Genomic DNA, 18,550 nt, shown 5'->3' with positions numbered 1-18,550 from the left:
TTTCTTGCATTATATAGATTCCCTGGTGGCGCGGTCTTTGGGCACAACCATCCCCTTCTCTGAAACCTCACCACCTCATTGTTCCAGGCAGAAAACAGGGCCCGGCCTCCGGGAGACGTCCGGCGAGCGGAACTGGGGTTCGGGGGCGGGGAGAGCGCTCGGAGGCTTTTCGCGGGGACGCCTGCCCTAGCGACGCGCGCCTCGTTGCTAGGGGCGGAGGCGCGGGAGGCTGTGGAGCGTGGTGGCTGCGGACGCCCTCCATTCTGCGCCCCCGCCGGCCTCAGCTCCCGACCCCGCCAGCCTGCCGGTGGGTATGGAGCACGAGGCGGGGGCGGGCAGGGGTGCGGCGGGGGTGGGGGGCGGGCAGGGAGGTGGGAGCCCTCGCGCTTCGCAGGCTGCAGCCGCCCACCTGGTCAAAGCGGAGAGTTGGAGCGCCGGCCTTGGGTTGGGTGGTGCTACACCCCCTGCCGTGGGTGCACTACGCAGCCCATCCTACTCCCTCTCCCCCCCCCCACATCAAAAATATGCTTTGGTAGTGCGCATGGATAGAGCAGGGGACGTCTGTGATCTAAGAGACTGGAAGGAGAAACTGTACACAGGTTGTCCCCCAAATTTGGGGCAACCTTGGAAGTTCTGACCTAGTGCTGACTCCCTGGGAGACTCTGGGCCTCAGTTTCCCCTATCTGTACCATTAGAGTGTTGAATCAGACCATCTTCCAGTGCTTCCACTGGGGCTTTGTTTGTATTTGAGCTTTCGGTTTGATGCCTTGTGCGCAGAAGATTTGGGGAGAGGGAGGGAGATATGAAATCAGCATTTCCGTGAACATTGATTGGACCAGGAGTCCAGGGAAATAAGGTCTGGTGCCCTAGCTCTGCCTCGTGTGACTTTTAGCAAGTCACAACTCTCTGAGTCCCACTTTCTTCGTGGAAAATAACAATTGGATAAATGCTGGAGTATATCGAGGAATACAGTTAAAAGAGAATTCTCTGAGTTATGTTTAGAGTGACCACTGGGTATCTTAAGGTCTATGGGAAGCAAATTGGGGCAGAGCCATAATTGAATTTATGGCTTTTCCAAGTCCTCTCCAGCCTTTCCTGCCCTGAAATCTGGGACAGAGCCCAGGTAACTGTTCCCTGAATGATTTGTTGTTGGGCAATTTTGAAGGACCCTTATGTTGTTGGGTCCTTAAAAAGCTTCTTGCAGGGCGCCTGGCTGGCTCAGTCAGTAGAGCATGTGACTCCTGAGCTCAGGGTAGCTTGAGTTAAAGCCCTACGTTGGGCATGGAGCCTACTTTATTGTTATTTTTTAAAGATTTATTTATTTGTTGAGGAGAGAGAACATGAATGGGGAGGGGAGGGTTTTGAGGAGCAGAGGGAGAAGGACAAGCTGACTCCACGCTGGGCATAGAGCCAGACCCAGGAGGCCCCACTTGGGCCCGATCTCAGGACCCTGAGATCATGACTTGAGCCAAAACCAAGAGTCCGATGCTTAACTGACTGAGCCACCCAGGCGCCCCTGAAGCCTACGTTGAAAAAAAAAAAAAAAAAAAAAAGCTTCTTGCCAAACAGACTCTTCACCTTAGTATGCCATCCGTTCACTCATTCCACAGATATTTGCCTTGCATCCATTCTCCCAGACTACGCTTCAAGCTCAGATAAAAAAATGAACAAGACACTGTTCCTCCTCTCAAGCATATTACATGTTCACAGTATAAATAGAAGATAACTGAATAGAATTTCACTGCTTAGATTAGTCTACTCATAATAAATCACAACTGCATGAACATTATCCAAGGACGTGTACTTGTTGTTGAGATTTTAAATTGCCTTGGTATATGATATATAACTTAATGAATTCTTAGCCTTAGTGTGATCAATCACTCTGGCCAGGAGACATAATTGGCTTCAATTTAATATCCTTCAGACTCATATACCCATTTGTGTATATTCTCTGTGTATATTTGTTACGTATGTTTAATATGTGTGTGTTAACCGTAGTATTAGGTGAAGGGTGAAGTTGGCAGAAATGGCTCCTTTCAGTTGCTAATACTGTTAATCTAGCAATCATGCCAATAGCCAGGTTCAGCTGAGGGCTGTCAATGCACTAGCTTTTATAGAGATGCAGTATACTATGCTGATCGAGAGCAAGGCCTCTGCAGACTGCCTACATTCAAGTTTCAGCTCTGCCACTTATTGGCAATTTATTTGTAAATTTGGGCAAGTTATGTTAACATCTCTGCACCTCACTTTTCTATTCTGCAAAATGAAGATAGTAACAGCATCTAGCTCAGAGGCTTGTGGAATAAATCAAAAGAGTTAATAAATATAAAGCATTTAGAATAGTCCTTGGCACATTGTAAGTGCTATCTTTAATCTTTACAGAAGCCCAGTGAGAGAGATTATTCCATTTTACATATATGAAACAGACTCCATGAGGCTCAGCAATTTGCCCAAGATGGCAGTGAACTGTAATTCAGACCTAAGTCTGTCCAGTTCCCATGCTGATGCACTGAATCAGATGTTATTCTGACTCTTCTGTATTGCTCTTCATTTTTAGAATAAGCTACACTGTCAATTGGTGATTAGAATTTATTAAGTTTTTAAAATAGAGTTGTTAAAATGCAATAAAACTGTGTTTCTTCTTTGTAGATGTTTATAAGGGAAACTCTAGACTAGAAGTCAGGAAACCTACCTAGTTAGAATTTTGAGCAGATAATGTTTCTGCCCTGATTCTTCAGATCTTTAAATAAAGGGTTTATATGTGATGATTTTGAAAGCTCTTCCATCTCAAATTCTATGATTCATACTTATTGAAGTATTTTAAATATATATATATATTTAATTTATTTGACAGAGAGAGCACAAGTAGGCAGAGCAGCAGGGAGTGGGAGAGGGAGAAGCAGGCTTCCTGCGGAGCAGGGAGCCTGATGCGGGGCTCGATCCCAGGACCCTGGGATCATGACCTGAGCCAAAGGCAGCCGCTTAACTGACTGAGCCACCCAGGCGCCCCTGAAGTATTATTTTAAACAGAAGAAATTGCCTTTCTTGCAGAAACAGTAGCAGTCAACTCTGAAAATTTTTGAACAGAAGTACTATGAGTAAAATAAAAATGTTTAATGATGTATTTAAGTATTTAAATATATCCTACTTTGTGGGCACCTGGCTGGCTCAGTCAGTGGAGCATGTGACTCTTGATCTTGGAGTTGTAGGTTTGAGTCCCACATTGGGTGTAGAGATTACTTAAAATAAAATCTTTTTTTTTTTTTAAAGATTTTATTTATTTACTTGAGAGAGACAGAGAGAGTGACAGAGAGCATGAGTGGGGAGGAGAGGGAGAAGCAGACTCCCCGCTGAGCAGGGAGCCCGATGCGGGGCTCGATCCCAGGACCCCAGGATCATGACCTGAGCCAAAGGCAGACAGTCAACCGAATGAGCCACCCAGGCGCCCCTAAAATAAAATCTTTAAAAATAATAATAATAATAGGGCACCTGGGTGGCTCAGTGGGTTAAGCGTTTGCCTTCGGCTGGGGTCATGATCCCAGGGTCCTGGGATCAAGCCCTGCTTCATCATCGGGGCTCCCTGTTCAGCAGGGAGTCTGCTTCTCCCTCTCCCTCTACCCCTCCCCCCAGCTCATGCATGCTCTCTCTCTCTCTCTAGCTCTGCTCTCTCTCAAATTAAAAAAAAATAAAGTAGGGGATATATATATGTGTGTGTGTGTGTGTGTGTGTGTGTGTGTGTGTGTATTTTAAGATTTTCTTTTTAATAGGGATGTCTGGGTGGCTTAGTCGGTTAAGCGTCTACCTTTGGTTCAGGTCATGATCCCAGAGTCCTGGGATCGAGTCCCACATTGGGCTCCCTGCTGAGCAGGGAGCCTGCTTCTCCCTCTGCCTGCCACTCTCCCTGCTTGTGCTCTCTTTCTCTCTCTCTGGCAAATAAATAAACAAAATCTTTAAAAAATATATTTTCTTTTTAATAATCTCTACACCCAGTGTGGGGCTTGAACTCACACCCCCAATATCAAGAGTCGCATGCTCTGATGACTGAGCCAGCCAGGTGCCCCCTTACTTTTTATATTTAAAAATAGATATATCTGGGCACCTCGCTGGCTCAGTTGGTAGAGTACGCGACTCTTGATCTCGGGTGTAAGTTCAAGCCCCACGTTGGGTGTAGAACTTACTTAAATAAATGAAAATAAAAATAGATGTATAATTAACATTATGGTATATTTTCCATAATTGTTGGAAATGTGCCACTTATATGATCTTGGAATTTTGTAAGATATTTATTTCTTTGTGAGGGAAAACTACACTTAATCTTTTTCATTAAACAAGGTCTGGGGTGCCTGGGTGGCTTAGATGGTTGAGCATCTGCCTTCGGCTCAGGTCATGATCCCAGGGTCCTGGGATCGAGTCCCGCATTGGGCTCCCTGCTGGGCGGGGAGCCTGCTTCTCCCTCTGCCTCTGCCTCTCTCTCTCTCTCTGACTCTCATGAATAAATAAATAAAACATTTTAAAAAAATAAATAAACAAGGTCTTTATTTACCTTGTGAATCTCCTTTCAGTACAAACATAATCTTAGGGATGAGATTAATTTAAGCGTCTTTTCAGTAATTACAGAGATTAGGAAGTTGCTGCCTGAACTATTTTCCAAAGGATAAACATTACAAAGCATTGAATGTGGCAGCTCACCAAAAAAATCCAATTGGTTTGGGGGTAAGTAATTCTAAAAGTTATCTTTTGCTTAGAATGTCCTGTGAGTGCTCTTCAGATGGAAATATGGCTCTCTGAAGATATCAGCTAAGAATCCAATCAGTGTTAAGCAAAGCCAATCCATTTATAGCATCTGCTGTTTTTGGTGACCTAGATCTATGGATGGCATCTGTCCTTGGTTTGATGACAATGTTGAAAAATGGGCTATGCTTGCAGATAGGAAGCCCTGCAACCTCTATCTGTCTATAAGCAATACAACATCCCAAGATTTTTGAAAATTATCCTGGAGTTTTTTCTGGTAGCATATGGTATACTTATTATAGAGAATCCTGGAATGTCTGAACTAGAAGGGACCTTAGATTCACACTACTTAACAAGAAATGTTTTTGCCATACTGTGCAAGCCACTTGAGGTACAAAGATGAATATGGTAGACTTCTTCCTCTCATGGAACACACAGTCTACTAAAAATGATTTAATCCGGTGTCCTCACTTACAGATGGGGAAGCTGAGGTACAGAGCAGGGAATGGAGGAACTCAAAGACACACAGTGGAATGAGGTAGAGTTGGGGCTGGAGCCCAGGGTTCTTGGTGCCACACACAACGTTCCTGTCACTGCACTCTGCTTCTGTACAGTTACCTATCTTGTCCGGAGGTCAATTCTGACAGCTTTTCAAAATGTAGGCTGAAATTCTTCTGGAACACTGTTTTTTAATGGTATCATTGAGAATATTTGGTGAATTTTAGCTGCTGTTCTTCCTGTAGACCATTCTTCCTAGAGCTGGGCTGGTCATGCCTATAAGAAACTCATTTCCTAGGGGCACCTGGGTGGCTCAGTCTGTTAAGCATCCACCTCTTGATTTCAGCTCAGTCATGATATCAGGGTCATGAGATGGAGCCCTGTGTCTGGCTCTGTGTTGGATTCAGAGCCTGCTTAGGATTCTCTCTCTTGGGGAGTCTGGGTTGCTCAGTTGATTAAGTGTCTGCCGTCGGCTTAGGTCATGATCTCAGGGTCCTGGAATCAAGCCCCGCATCCAGCTCCCCACTCGGCGGGGAGTCTGCTTCTCCCTCTCCCTCTGCCCCACTGTCCCCCCCACCCCTGCCCGTGCTCTCTCTCGCATTCTCTCTCTCTCTCTCAAATAAATAAATAAATAAATTTTTTATTAAAAAAGGATTCTCGGGGTGCCTGGGTGGCTCAGTCGTTAAGCGTCTGCCTTTGGCTCAGGTCATGATCTCAGGCTCCTGGGATTGAGCCCCGAATCGGGCTCCCTGCTCGGTGGGAAGCCTGCTGCTCCCTCTCCCGCTCCCCCTGCTTGTGTTCCTGCTCTCGCTATCTCTGTCTGTCAAATAAATAAATAAAATCTTTAAAAATAAAAAAATAAAAAAGGATTCTCTCTCTCTCCCCCTTCCTCCCCCAAAATAATAATTTTATTTTTTTAAGATTTTATTTATCTATCTGAGAGAGAGCACACACACACAAGAGAGGTTGAGTTGGGGAGGTGGGGAGGAGGGGCAGAGGGAGAGGCAGACGCCTTGAAAAGGTCTCAGGAATCCCCATCAGTCCTCAGATCACATTAAGAACTACTGGTCTAGGTCATTATCTGTATTGTCTCATTTAGTGTCATCAGCTCTCACATCTCTTTTTTTTTTTTTAAAGTAGGCTCCATGCCCACCATGGGGCTTGAACGAACTCGTGACTCTGAGATCAAGAGTTGCATACTCTACCGACTGAGCTAGCCAAGTGCCCCTTGTATCTCATTGTTACTACATAATAACCTCATGACCTGGCACACTGACTTAGACAAGTGTCACATGAAATTATTTAAAAACAATCAGCAAGCTAGGAAGGTTATGACCTTTTAGAATAACTAAGGCTCTTTTCAAGAAGCTTCACTGGTAAAAACTATTTCTTAGTTTCAAATACACGTTCCTAGTATTTATTATGGTAGAATATGTATAACATAAAATTTATTCTTATTTAGTACATAGACAATGTTATGGAACCATCACCACTGTCTAGTTCTGGAACATTTTCGTTATCCAAAAAGGAAACTCTGTACCTATTAAAGTAGCCACTCCCTGTTCCCCCATCATTCCAACCCTTGGCAACCACTCATCTGCTTTCTTTCTAGATTCTGACTAGGGATATTTCATATAAATGGTATCATACAATATATGGTCTTTCGTGTCTAGCTTCTTCTGCTTAGTATGATCTTTTCAAGGTTCATCTATGTTACAGTATGTTTCAGTACATTATTCCTTTTTATGGCTGAATAATATTCATTGTACAGATACACCACATTTTGTTTGTTCATTCATCCATTGATGGACATTTGGGTTGTTTTCCCTTCTTGGCCATTGTAAACGGTGCTGCCATGAACATTCATGTATAAATTTTGTTTGAACACCTGCTTTCAATTCTTTTGGCTATCTTCCCAGGAGCAGAATTATTGGATCATATGGTAATTTTATGTTTAACTTGTTGAGAAACCTCTGTATTTTTTTTTAAAAGATTTTATTTATTTATTTGACAGAGAGAGACACAGCGAGAGAGGGAACACAAGCAGGGGGAGCGGGAGAGGGAGAAGCAGGCTTCCCACCGAGCAGGGAGGCCCGATGCGGGGCTCAATCCCAGGACCCTGGGATCATGACCTGAGCCGAAGGCAGACGCTTAATGACTGAGCCATCCAGGCGCCCCAGCCTCTTTGTATTTTTAAAAAAGATTTTATTTATTTATTTGACAGAGAGAGTGAGTGCACAAGCAGGGGGAGCGGCAGGCAGAGGGAGAGGGAGAAGCAGTCCCGCTGCCGAGCAGAGAGCCCCACGCGGGGCTCGATCACAGACCCTGGGATCATGACCTGAGCCGAAGGCAGATGCTTAACCTACTGAGCCACCCAGGCGCCCCAAGAAACCTCTTTGTATTTTTAAAATTAATTTTGTTTCTGTTTTTGCTGATCTGCTAATGCTTTATGGGAGGGTGCATTCCCAGGGCCGTAAGAAGAGGCAAGGGAAAGAAGAAAAGCAATGAGAGCAATGAATTAGTCTTTAAAAAAAGAAGGCTTGGGCGCCTGGGTGGCTCAGTTGGTTGAGCACCTGCCTTCGGCTCAGGTCATGATCCCAGGGTCCTGGGATCAAGTCCCACACTGGGCTCCCTGCTCAGCGGGGAGTCTGCTTGTTCCTCTCCCTCTGCTGCTCCCCCTGCTTGTGCGCTCTCGCTTTCTGTCAAATAAATAAATAAAATAGGCTTTGTTTTTACATCCCCAGACTACCATCATCATGCCTAACAACATTAACAGTATGCATTCTTTCCACCAAGCAGGGAGGACAACGTCCAGCAGCCACAAGGGATGCTGCTGGCTCAGCGGCCATCTGAAACGAGCTCCTTCTCACAAGGTTTTGGGGCGGTTCTGTGCAGGGATGGGGAAACTGCAAAGCAAGCTCAAACACAGCACTTATAAATACAGGTACAGCAATACTACATTGGGATCCCAAGTTTTATCATGTTGCATTAAAATTCTCTCCTAAAGAAAGAGAAGGCCCAGAGCAATTGCTGATGACCTTCCCTGAACAGTTAGTTTGGTCTGTTTTCTTTTGGATGAGAAGCAGCCGATTAGCTAGTGTCTGCAGCCACTCAGAGACAGGCCTGGCATCTTTGGGAATAAGCTCTAGGTGAGCAAAGACTCCTGGCTTCTTGGCTTCAGGATTCCTCTTTATCGGATTCTAGTCCTTCAGTTGTTCTGAGCGTGCTCAGCATTAATAATCCCATTTCTGGCAATGACCGTGGGTCTCCTTCTGTACTCCTTTCCCAGATTTTTTCCTCAGCCTGGCCTCTCCCGTAGCCCACGTCTTCCCTATGCCGTGCTGCACACTCCGTAACAGTGGGCCTCTCATTTGCCATCCTGTCTTTAGCAGGCCCGACGGGATTATAGAAGAGAGAACTCAAACTAAAGCTTGTCTGGAGTATAGCCCAGCTCACGTGGATAGTGTCTCTGTCGTTGCTGCTCTGAACTCAGACCTGTGTGTCTCTGGAGGAAAAGATAAGGTGGGTTTGTGGCGCTTCCCAGGGAACCAGCTTATTGTGGAGAAGGGAAGAGATTTGGGAAGGAAGCGTTGGTTCTGCGTTTCTGGCAACAATGTTGAGTAGTGTAAAACCATAGGCTTTAGACTAAGGAAGACTGGCTTTAAGTCCCCGCTCTTCCCCTTCCGGTTCCTCTGGGGAGGTCATTTACTGTTCGTGAGCTTCAGTCTCCACATCCATGGAATGAGGGTGATAATGCCAGCCTCACAGGACACAGGACAGTTGTGAGGATTAGGTGGCAAGATCTTCAGTGATGTGCCAGATCGCCCATATGCTTTTTATAAATGGCAAGTATTATTCTGACCAAGCCATTTTCTTTCTTTCTTTTTTTTTTTTTTTAAAGATTTTATTTATTTGACAGAGAGAGACACAGCGAGAGAGGGAACAGAAGCAGAGGGAGTAGGAGAGGGAGAAGCAGGCTTCCCGCTGAGCAGAGAGCCCAATGTGGGGCTTGATCCCAGGACCCTGGGATCATGACCTGAGCCGAAGGCAGACGCTTAACGACTGAGCCACCCAGGCGCCCCGACCAAGCCATTTTCATACCCACACACTGACACAGGAGCTATTTGTCATCAAAAGGAGACTTCCTTGGGGTTCCCTAGGTGGCTCAGTCGGTTAAATAGCGAACTGTTGATTTTGGCTCAGTTCATGATCTCAAGGTCGTAAGATCGAGCCCTGCCATCAGGCTTCATGCTCAGTGGGGAGCTGGAGCCTGCTTGAGATTCTCTCCCCCTCTCCTTTTGCCCCCACCCCTGCTTGTGTGCTCACTCTCTCTGTTTTTCTCCCTCTCTAATAAATAAATAAATATTTTTTTAAAAAGGAGACTTCCAGTCTCTTTTATGCTGCTCTTTTGTCAAAATCTCTACACTGGTGAGCATTATGATTCCTCCCTTCTGTTTCTGTCCTTTCCCCCACTGTCACTGAATCTGGTTGCTTCTCCCCCCATATTTGCATCTATCACGGGACTCACAGCTAAGACATTGACAGCAAAAATGTAGATTCTTTTAATTCCTCTCATTTTCATACTGTATTTCACAGATTCTTATTTTTTTTAAGATTTAATTTATTTGAGAGAGAGAGAGAGAGAGAGAGCGGGGTGGGGGAGGGAAGAGGAGAGGCAGAGGGAGAAGCAGATTCCCTGCTGAGCACGGAGCCCATCGTGGGGCTCGATCCCATGAGCCAAGAGATCATGACCTGAGCCGAAACCAAGAGTGGGATGCTCAACCGACTGTGCCACCCAGGCACCCGGTAATTTTTTTTTTTTAAGATAGCAAATTTTTTTAAATACACTAAAATAAAAGTACAAAACAATTAGGGGAAAAAACTCTAACCCCATGTAGAATTCTACTTCAGCATCTATGACCAGAACCTCAGGCTGAGTCCGTTCCCCTTGTGGGGTGTCCTCCCGAACCCGTCAGTAAGGCCCAGAGCAGTGGCCCATTGCCTTGCAGAGAGACAGCACCCCGGTCAGGAGGAAAGAAAAGGAAGTCAATGTAGGGGGACAGGATGAAGGTTATAACAATAAAGCCCTAATACAAGACCCTTGACAGAGAGGGAGAAATTAGGTAGATAATGAAGTAAAGGCTTGCTTCAGTTGAATAGAAATTCACATAAAATATTACAGAGATTCTAATGACCCTAATGACTCTCTGCAGACAGTGGTGGCCTATAACTGGAAAAGTGGAAATGTGGTGAAAAGGTTCAGAGGACATGAACGAGAGATCACTAAGGTAATTATCAAATGATCATTATCGTGGAGGGAATTTGGAACTGAATAAAGGAGTATCTAATAGCTCTAGTTAGTAAGAGGGATGGGATATTCAGTCTTAAGAAAATGTAAGAGCTTCATTTGGTGCCGTGAAGCCCTACTCGAGGAAAAGCAGAGCAAACCATTCCCTTAGTTATGGTCACAAGCATATTAGACGTGATTTAGTTTGTCACTAAGCCCTTAATAGCTCAGGTGGTAAATAGAGAATTCTCCCTGCCTATCCTAACTCAACAGGGACAGGTACTGAAGGTTGCCTGTGTGTTTACTGTAGCTAGAAAAATAATAAATAATACATGATAAAATTTATTCATTTATAACTTATGTATAAATAATTTATTATATAATATATAATAATATATTATAATGATAATTTTAAATAAATTAATGATAAAATTTCTATACTCAGGAAACTTCTAGTTGGGGAAATTTTTAAAAAGCCAAGAACAGTTAAATAAAAATTAATTTGCTAAAAAAGCATTACAGGGCAGCGTAAGCTTCCAGCAAAGATGATAGAGAATGCCAGTCTCTACAACGCCCTTCCCTGAAATCTCCCTCAATGAACTGAAAATCGGAATCGAGATGCAGACTCCATCATCTGCTCAGCTCGCAGCGCAGAGGAGGGTACTGACGCCCAGGTGCAATGTATTCCCACCCCGACAGGGACGGGGGAGAGCCTCGCGCTCTGACACCTGCAGCCCCAGGCCTGTTGCCCATTTCCAAGGCCAATCAAACAAGCACACTGGGACTTTTTTTCTCTTGAGCAGATAGCCTGTATTCCCAGATCCAGCCAGTTCTTCAGCGCCTCTCGTGACAGGACAGTCACAATGTGGGACTTGCGTGGCCCTTCCCAGCCAAGGCAGCAGTTCTCTGGCCACGCCATGGTGGTCACTGGATTGGCTGTGAGTCCAGGTAAAGTCAAACAGACCTCTCCCCAACACCGTTGTACTTTCTTTCTCTCTCTTTTTTTTAAAAAGTTATTTATTTATTAGAGGGAGAGAGCACAAGCAGGGGGAGAGGCAGAGGGAGAAGCAGACTCCTGTGGAGCAGGGAGCCCGACGCGGGGCTCGATCCCAGGACCCTGGGATCATGACCTGAGCTGAAGGCAGATGCTTAACCAACTGAGCCACCCAGTCGCCCCTCTTTTTTTTTTTCAAGATTTATTTATTTTTAGAGAGAGTGCGTGAGCGGGGGTGGAGGGAAGGGCAGTGGGAGAGGGAGAGAAGCAGAGTCCCACTGAGCATGGAGCCCGACTTGGGGCTCGATCTCATGACCCTGAGCTCATGACCTGAGCTGAAACCAAGAGTCGGATGCTCAACCGACTGAGCCACCCGGGCGCCCCCTGTTGTACCTTCTGAAAAGCCCCGTGCCAGGCCCATTTCATGGACCATCTCTCCCTTGCTCCCCCAGACTCGTCACAGCTGTGCACTGGCTCTCGGGACAACACCCTGCTTCTGTGGGACATTGGGACCGGACGGTGTGCGGAGAGAGCTTCCATCTCGAGGAACCTGGTAGGGACTCAAAGTTGGTAGAGAGTGGGACAGCAGAAGGGAGCATGGGGTGAGGCGAAGAGCCTGGGAGAGAGATCAGGAGATACACCAGGCAGTAGAGGTTGGGGCCTCATTACTACTCACCCTGAACTCTCTGTCAGACCCTGGCCTCTCAGGGTTATCAGGCTGGATGATCTCTTTAAAGTCTTCTGCTCCAGGGATGCCTGGGTGGCTCAGTCGGTTAAGCATCTGCCTTCAGCTCAGGTCATGATCCCAGCTTCCTGGGATTGAGCCCCGCATCGGGCTCCTTGCTCCGCGGGAAGCCTGCCACTCCCCCTACTTGTGCTTGCTTTCTCTATCTCTCTGACAAATAAATAAATAAAATCTTTAAAACAAATAAACAATAAATAAAGTCTTCTGCTCCAGAGAACACCTCCACTAGTTCATATTGGAATTTTAAGTGGTGTCCTCATTTATTCCCTCAAAATGTGTTATTCCATATCTGCTCTGCTAGGAGCAGGGTTAGTGGCCTAGGACACAGCCCCTGTCCTCCAGGATCTCACAGCTTATGCACAAAGAAACAAGCATGACCCTTTGCTTTATGTATAATTTGCCGTGTTTATGAAGACCAATGATATATCCCAGCAGACTGGTATATAAACTCCACAGCCTTTGAGGTCAGTCATACCTGGGTTCAAATTATGGATCCATCACCTTTTTTTTTTTTTTTAAGTAATCTCTACACCCAACATGGGGCTTGAACTCACAACCCTGAGATCAAGAGTCACATGCTCTACCAACTGAACCAGCCAGGCGCCCCAAGATCCATCACATTTTAGCTGTGTTACTCCAAGAAAGTCACTTAGAGTGTCAATGTCTTCATTTATGAAATGGAGAGAATCCTATGACCTGACATGATAGATGTTCCTTTAGTGATCATTAAATATCACTCATGGTCATCTTTTCCAATTTTGAAGACAACTGTCCATGGCAAGGTATGCTCACCCTATGCCCTCCATATTTGTGGAGGTTGCTAGAAGAAAATCCTGTCATCTTGGGTTGTTTTGAAAACTCTTTTGTGCCTATCCAGGAGGGGGCTACAGGGATGAGAAGAAAGAACATGTCCTGAACCCTGTGAGGCCTTAGACTAGGGTTTCAGTGGTCCCATATAGAACGGGGGGCTGCTCTCCTTAGCTGCCACCCACCAGCAGTTCCCCACCACGTGTGTGCGTGCCTGCATGCATTCTGTACTCACGACTGGCCCAGCTGCTACCATTGCTGCTGCTGATCCAGGGCACGCCGGTGGGCATGACTGGTGGGCATGACTGGTGGGTATCTGCAGAACACACACTCCCTGCAAGTCAAACGTACGCGTCAGCATCCTTGCGAAGTGGTGAGGAGATGCTATTTAGCACAGTTTACAGGAATTGCCGTAGAAGAATGCCTTGGTAGTGAGAAGTTTTGAAAATTTTGCTTTTTCCAGGTCACTCACCTGTGCTGGGTCCCCCACCAACCATATGTACTACAGACTTCTGAAGATAAAACCATCAGGTGGGCTTACTGAGCAGCCGTGAAAGTGTTTCTGGTGAAGGTTTGTGGTTCCCATGCTCATATGACTCCTTTCCCCCTCTGCTTCTCCACACTGCTGTGCCTGCCCAGGGCCTTCTGCCCCTTTGCCCCTTGCTGGGGCTGGGGTCTCTCTGACCTGGCCCCCTGGACCATCTGGGTAGAGGTTGAATGGCAGGAGGTGGGGCCAGGAAAAAGCGCCTGTCCTGGATGGTTCTGAAGCAGCTGAGTCTGTCTGGCCCCACCCTCGCCCCCTGTGTGAAAATATTCAGACTGACCTCGGACCTGGTCACTTGCTTGTCCCCCTGCTTTGAGCTGCCTGGCTCCACTTGCCACCCCTGCTTGGCGCCGGATGTTTTCAATCACTCAGGCCTCAGGTGAAGCCTTGTCTGGGGAAATGGGGTCAGAATCTGCATCAGGAGAGTCAAATGAAGTAAATCGTTCTTGAGTAGAAGGCACAACGAGAAAGTCTGGATCTCATAAGAGATTCATTTTACTTAGAAAATAGGAAGAATGAGGTAAAGAGGTGAAAATGAGATGAGAGGCCGAATAAAACACTCCCCCGGGGACCCCGTGGCCCAGTAGGCCAAGGCCTGCAGTCTATTCTATCTGATTCTGGAATGGTGACTGCTCCTCTGGATCATAATAACTGTCTTTTAAAAAAATTAAGTCACAGGCACAGAAATATCCTCTTGTCCCTTGCAAGTAGTATCCCAAAGGGCCAAATTAACAAATTAACTTATACAGTTAAGATGCTTGGTCTAAATTCCTATTAACTGTATCTCAAACTAGAAAGGACTCAGATGTCATTCAGTTTGGTTATTTCCTGGCAGCTTTGGGGTCTCCAAGGTTGATCTGGTTCATACTCCTGATTGTACGTAAATCATGACATTCCATCAGACTGGCTGAAGCAGCAAAGAGCCGACAGATTCATATCCTGCGGTCATTTCTTGCAGATTATGGGACAGCCGGGGGCTGCAGGTAGCTCATATATTTCCCACAAAGCAGCATATTCAGACCTACTGCGAGGTCAGTGAGGACGGACACAAGTGCATCTCCTGCAGCAGTGGCTTCGGAGGGGAAGGCTGCGAAGCCACGGTGAGAGATTCTGGGGGTCTGGTTGCTGATGAGCAAAGTACTTCCTCCGACCTCCCGTCTGTACTGGGCTACACAGGTCAGCTCTATTAATGGCTCAGGCCTATTCCAAGTGCATACTGTAAGTGAGCCTTTGCATTCCAGATGCATCTCTCAAGAAACCTCCATCAGCCTTGGGCTCTCTGAATTGGTAGTAGACAAAGGGATGGGATGAGAGTCAAGATAGGAGGGTGCTAAACACAGAACCAGCTTGCTAATGTCCCTGCTCCCAGCAGAGCTTAGAAAGGGGAGGGACTATTTGAAGAGCCAAGTGTATTCCCATTGTACCTGTGGTCACAGTAAAGGAGGCTCAAGCTCTTCAGGGAGTTTGAGGCACCAGTGTTGGTCAACGGCCCATCCCAACCCTTACCCATATACCTTTCCTTGCAAGTCATTTTGGATTAGATTGCATTGGCTCCTCCAAAGTACCTTGGATTCCTCATTGTAGAATGTAAGTTAAAAGGGACATCTAGTCAAATAGAACAATTAGAGCTCCCATTGTACCAAACATCATTCACTAGGCACTGAGCACATTACATGCATTATCTCATTTAATCCTTACAACAACCTCGTGAGTTAGGTTCTATTATAATTCCCATTTTACACATGAGCAAATAGAGGCATGGCAAGTTGAAATCTCTTACACAAGACCACACTTCTAGTAAGTGGTACTTTGAGGTACTGAATCCCAGGCTATTGATGTAGCATCTCTTCACCAAGCTAAGCATTTCCAGCCCCTACAACTGACACAGTGTCCTGTGATTTCATTATTTTTCGGACACAATTCAGATCACTGTCCTCTCTGAATGTTGTTTTCCTGAATTACATGGTGTCCAGTGACTTCATTATTTTTTGGACACAATTCGGTTTGCTCTCCTCCCTGAACCTTGTTCTCTGGCTATGGTCTGATCGTGTCAACAAGAGTGGGATTGGCAGGACTGTCACCTCCTTTGTTGGAGAGTCTCATTTTCATATCCCAAGGTTCAGCATGCAGGCAATAAATCAGAAGGTCTGCACCTCTGTGTACTTATGAGAAGGTGCCCCTAACTGTGGGGTCTCCACAGAACCCACAGACACCAAGAGGCTGATGTCAGGTAGCTCTTGAACTGTCGTAGAAAGTAGGCAACCCTGGGGCACCTGGCTGGCTCAGTCAGAAGAGCACGAGACTCTCGATCTTGGGGTCGTGAGTTTGAGCCCCACATGGGGTGTAGAGATTACTTAAATAAATAAAAAAACTTAAAAAAAAAAGTAGGCAACCCCATACTGTCCCATCATGCTGTAGGACTTGGAGCTTTCACTTCCCTAACCATGACATTAATGAGGAAGGCAGCGACCCTCCTGGCACATCCTTACCCACAGTTGTCTGAGATCGGTGATGTTTAAAATAATCACTGGATGGATGGATGATTTCATATGTGGATGGGATGGATGAACATGAGGGGTAGCTACATGAGTAAGTAAGTGGGGGGATAGGTGGATGATGAGAAGGTGGGGAGGTGGAGATAAGTGAAGGTAGCATGTATGAAGCTAGAGAAATATGTATGTATGAACTAGCCTATGTCATTACTCTGCAGCTGTGGGACCTAAGGCAGACTCGGAACAGAATATGTGAATATAAGGGGCATTTCCAGACTGTTGCATCCTGTGTCTTTCTACCAAGAGCACTGGCCTCGATGCCTATAATTGCTACCTCATCGCATGACTGTAAAGTGAAGATTTGGAACCAAGATACTGGAGGTAAGGAGCCTGCTGGTGGTGCTTCTCAGACACATGGAGTCTTAAAAGCTTCCTTGAAACACTTTCTTTCCGGTGCTCAGCAAATACAAAAACAGCCCTGTCCTGCCACTATCCAGGCCCCTAGTGGTTAAGAGATGACACTAAGATACCAGGATTCCGTTGAACCCCTGGCTGGAAGCCATCACTGCATGAGCCCTGGGACCACGTTGTACAGACTTGTTCCTGAGAGCTCAAATATGTTTGGCTCTTAGTTTTCTTTCTACTTGAAGTTCTTCCATCAGGTTTTAACACGTGATACTCAAAATGTCTGGCAAAGAAAACAAGGATTGTCATTTTCAGATTCATTTTTTAAGGACTAAAATGAGAGTCTCAGCTCATGGTGGGGGTGAGGTAGAGCAAGACTGCCCTGTTTTGATGCTGCAGCTAAGATTTGAGATGACAGTCAGGTCATAACACTTCAAAGCACCAGAGAAAAAGACGTTTTAGGGAACGCAGCTCCCCAGAGTCCTCAGTGAAATATGCGAGAGCCCACTGCTACTGGCTGATTGTTAAATATTCAGGAGTATTTAATATGGTCATAGTGGGAGTATTTACACCACAAAGCGTGGCATATGCTATGAGTAGAAGTGGCTGGTTTTTTTTCTTCCTTATCAGTACCCCAGTGCCTCCAGACTATTTTGTGCTGGACCCGGGGTTCTGTCAGACACAGGAATAGTGTTAACTTAGAGAATCTCACAACCAGTCCCTCCTACAGTAATGTTCCAGAAACTCAGCTCCCAGCAGGGGAGGATAGGATAGCCCCCTCAGAGAAAAGATGTGAGATCACGTCTAGTGGTAGGTGAGCCAAACCTGGAGGTGCCCTCACCAGCTGCCCCGTGTGACAGCTCTGGGAGGTTGCGGGGGGCGGGCAGCTGCTGCCAGGTTCAATGCTCATAAACCTGACACCAGGAAGAACAAGGTCTGAAAGTGCTGCCCTGCCCACCAGATGTGCACCTATAGTTCTAAGAGCAGCCCCTGAGACGGGGACGGAGGGAGACCGGGTCAGCTGGAGGCCCCCAGATTCCCCTTCAGGTCCCAATCTCCTTGGTCTTGAAGGGAGCAAGACCCCAGAAGCCAGCAGCTGAAGATCAGCATCACCTCTGTTTTCCTCTGCCCTGGCCCCCTGCTCTGTTCTCTGGGTGGGTGGGAACTGAGGGCAGTGTGTTCACACGTCCTTGCAGGCGAGGCCCTGACTGTCTGAACGGGTTTCTCAGGGATCCCCACCTTGTTTGGTCCACGTGCCATTCTCTGGAGTTGAAGCCTTGCGGCCGATCTGAGTCTGACCTCCGCGCGGGTGCACGGTCCTCTGGAGCAGGGATGCGGCTCTTACCTGGGTTAGACATGGAGAGCACACGCTTTGTTTACACGGGTTTCTCACAGAGACCTCACGTCCCATGACGCTGCGCCCTTGGCCTGAGCTGCTGGTTCCCTCTTCCTCCCCCAGCCTGCCTGTTCACCTTGTCCCTGGATGGATCAGGACCTTTGACTTCCCTGGCTGTTGGCGACACCGTCTCCTTACTGTGTGCAAGTTTCAGCAGAGGAATTCACCTGCTCAGAGTGGAGCACAGCCGAGGGCTGGAGCTGCGAGAAGTGGCAGTATTCTGAGGCCAGGAGACACTCACTGGACAATATCAAACTGTGACCCGTCCTTTCTTGGTGTGGCTTTGTGTTTCCCGGTGATCTTGCGGGGGGGGCGATGTGCGATTCTCTGCTTACGTTCACTCAGAAGGTGTATCAGGGTTAGAAGCCAATTTAAGCCCAGGTGCCATTTAGAAACGTGATAGGCCTCTGCCTGTGAGTCGGAACACGGGGTGGAGTGTATCAGACTGACCTATTCTATGTCTCCACAGAAGGAAAAGCCGCAGGGGGAGAGACACCGTTCAGGTGGCCTCACAGTTACCCAGACGGGAGAGGGGAGCGCAGCTCCGTAGAGGACATGGGTTGTAGACATGACATTCAGCTCCAGCTCACCATGCTCCTCGGCAAGGTGAAGAAGTCTGGGCTTCCACTCGGAAGAGCAGCAGAGTGCAGG

General features: G+C 46.7%; 1 protein-coding gene across 7 annotated transcripts; it reads left to right on the top strand.

Moving 5' to 3' along the window:
* Positions 1-225: 225 nt before the first annotated feature.
* WDR31 (WD repeat domain 31) lies at positions 226-18,139 on the top strand. Of its 7 annotated transcripts, none has more exons than XM_032418399.1 (9): positions 226-307; positions 8,619-8,751; positions 10,443-10,517; positions 11,320-11,464; positions 11,963-12,063; positions 13,526-13,593; positions 14,565-14,706; positions 16,317-16,479; positions 17,963-18,139. In XM_032418399.1, the coding sequence occupies exons 4-9, from the start codon at positions 11,380-11,382 to the stop codon at positions 18,121-18,123; spliced, it is 720 nt and encodes a 239-aa protein (XP_032274290.1). In that variant the 5' UTR covers positions 226-307; positions 8,619-8,751; positions 10,443-10,517; positions 11,320-11,379; the 3' UTR covers positions 18,124-18,139. The 7 variants fall into 7 exon arrangements, with proteins under 7 accessions (XP_032274290.1, XP_032274291.1, XP_032274286.1 ...); XM_032418400.1 differs by having other exon boundaries at positions 229-307; positions 8,622-8,751; XM_032418395.1 differs by lacking the exon at positions 226-307 and adding an exon at positions 7,919-8,173 and having other exon boundaries at positions 8,622-8,751.
* Positions 18,140-18,550: the final 411 nt, after the last annotated feature.

The sequence above is a fragment of the Phoca vitulina genome, unplaced genomic scaffold, assembly GCF_004348235.1.
Source record: "Phoca vitulina isolate PV1807 unplaced genomic scaffold, GSC_HSeal_1.0 scaffold21, whole genome shotgun sequence".
Taxonomy (NCBI): domain Eukaryota; kingdom Metazoa; phylum Chordata; class Mammalia; order Carnivora; family Phocidae; genus Phoca; species Phoca vitulina.
This window is presented reverse-complemented; position numbering and strand designations above follow the sequence as displayed.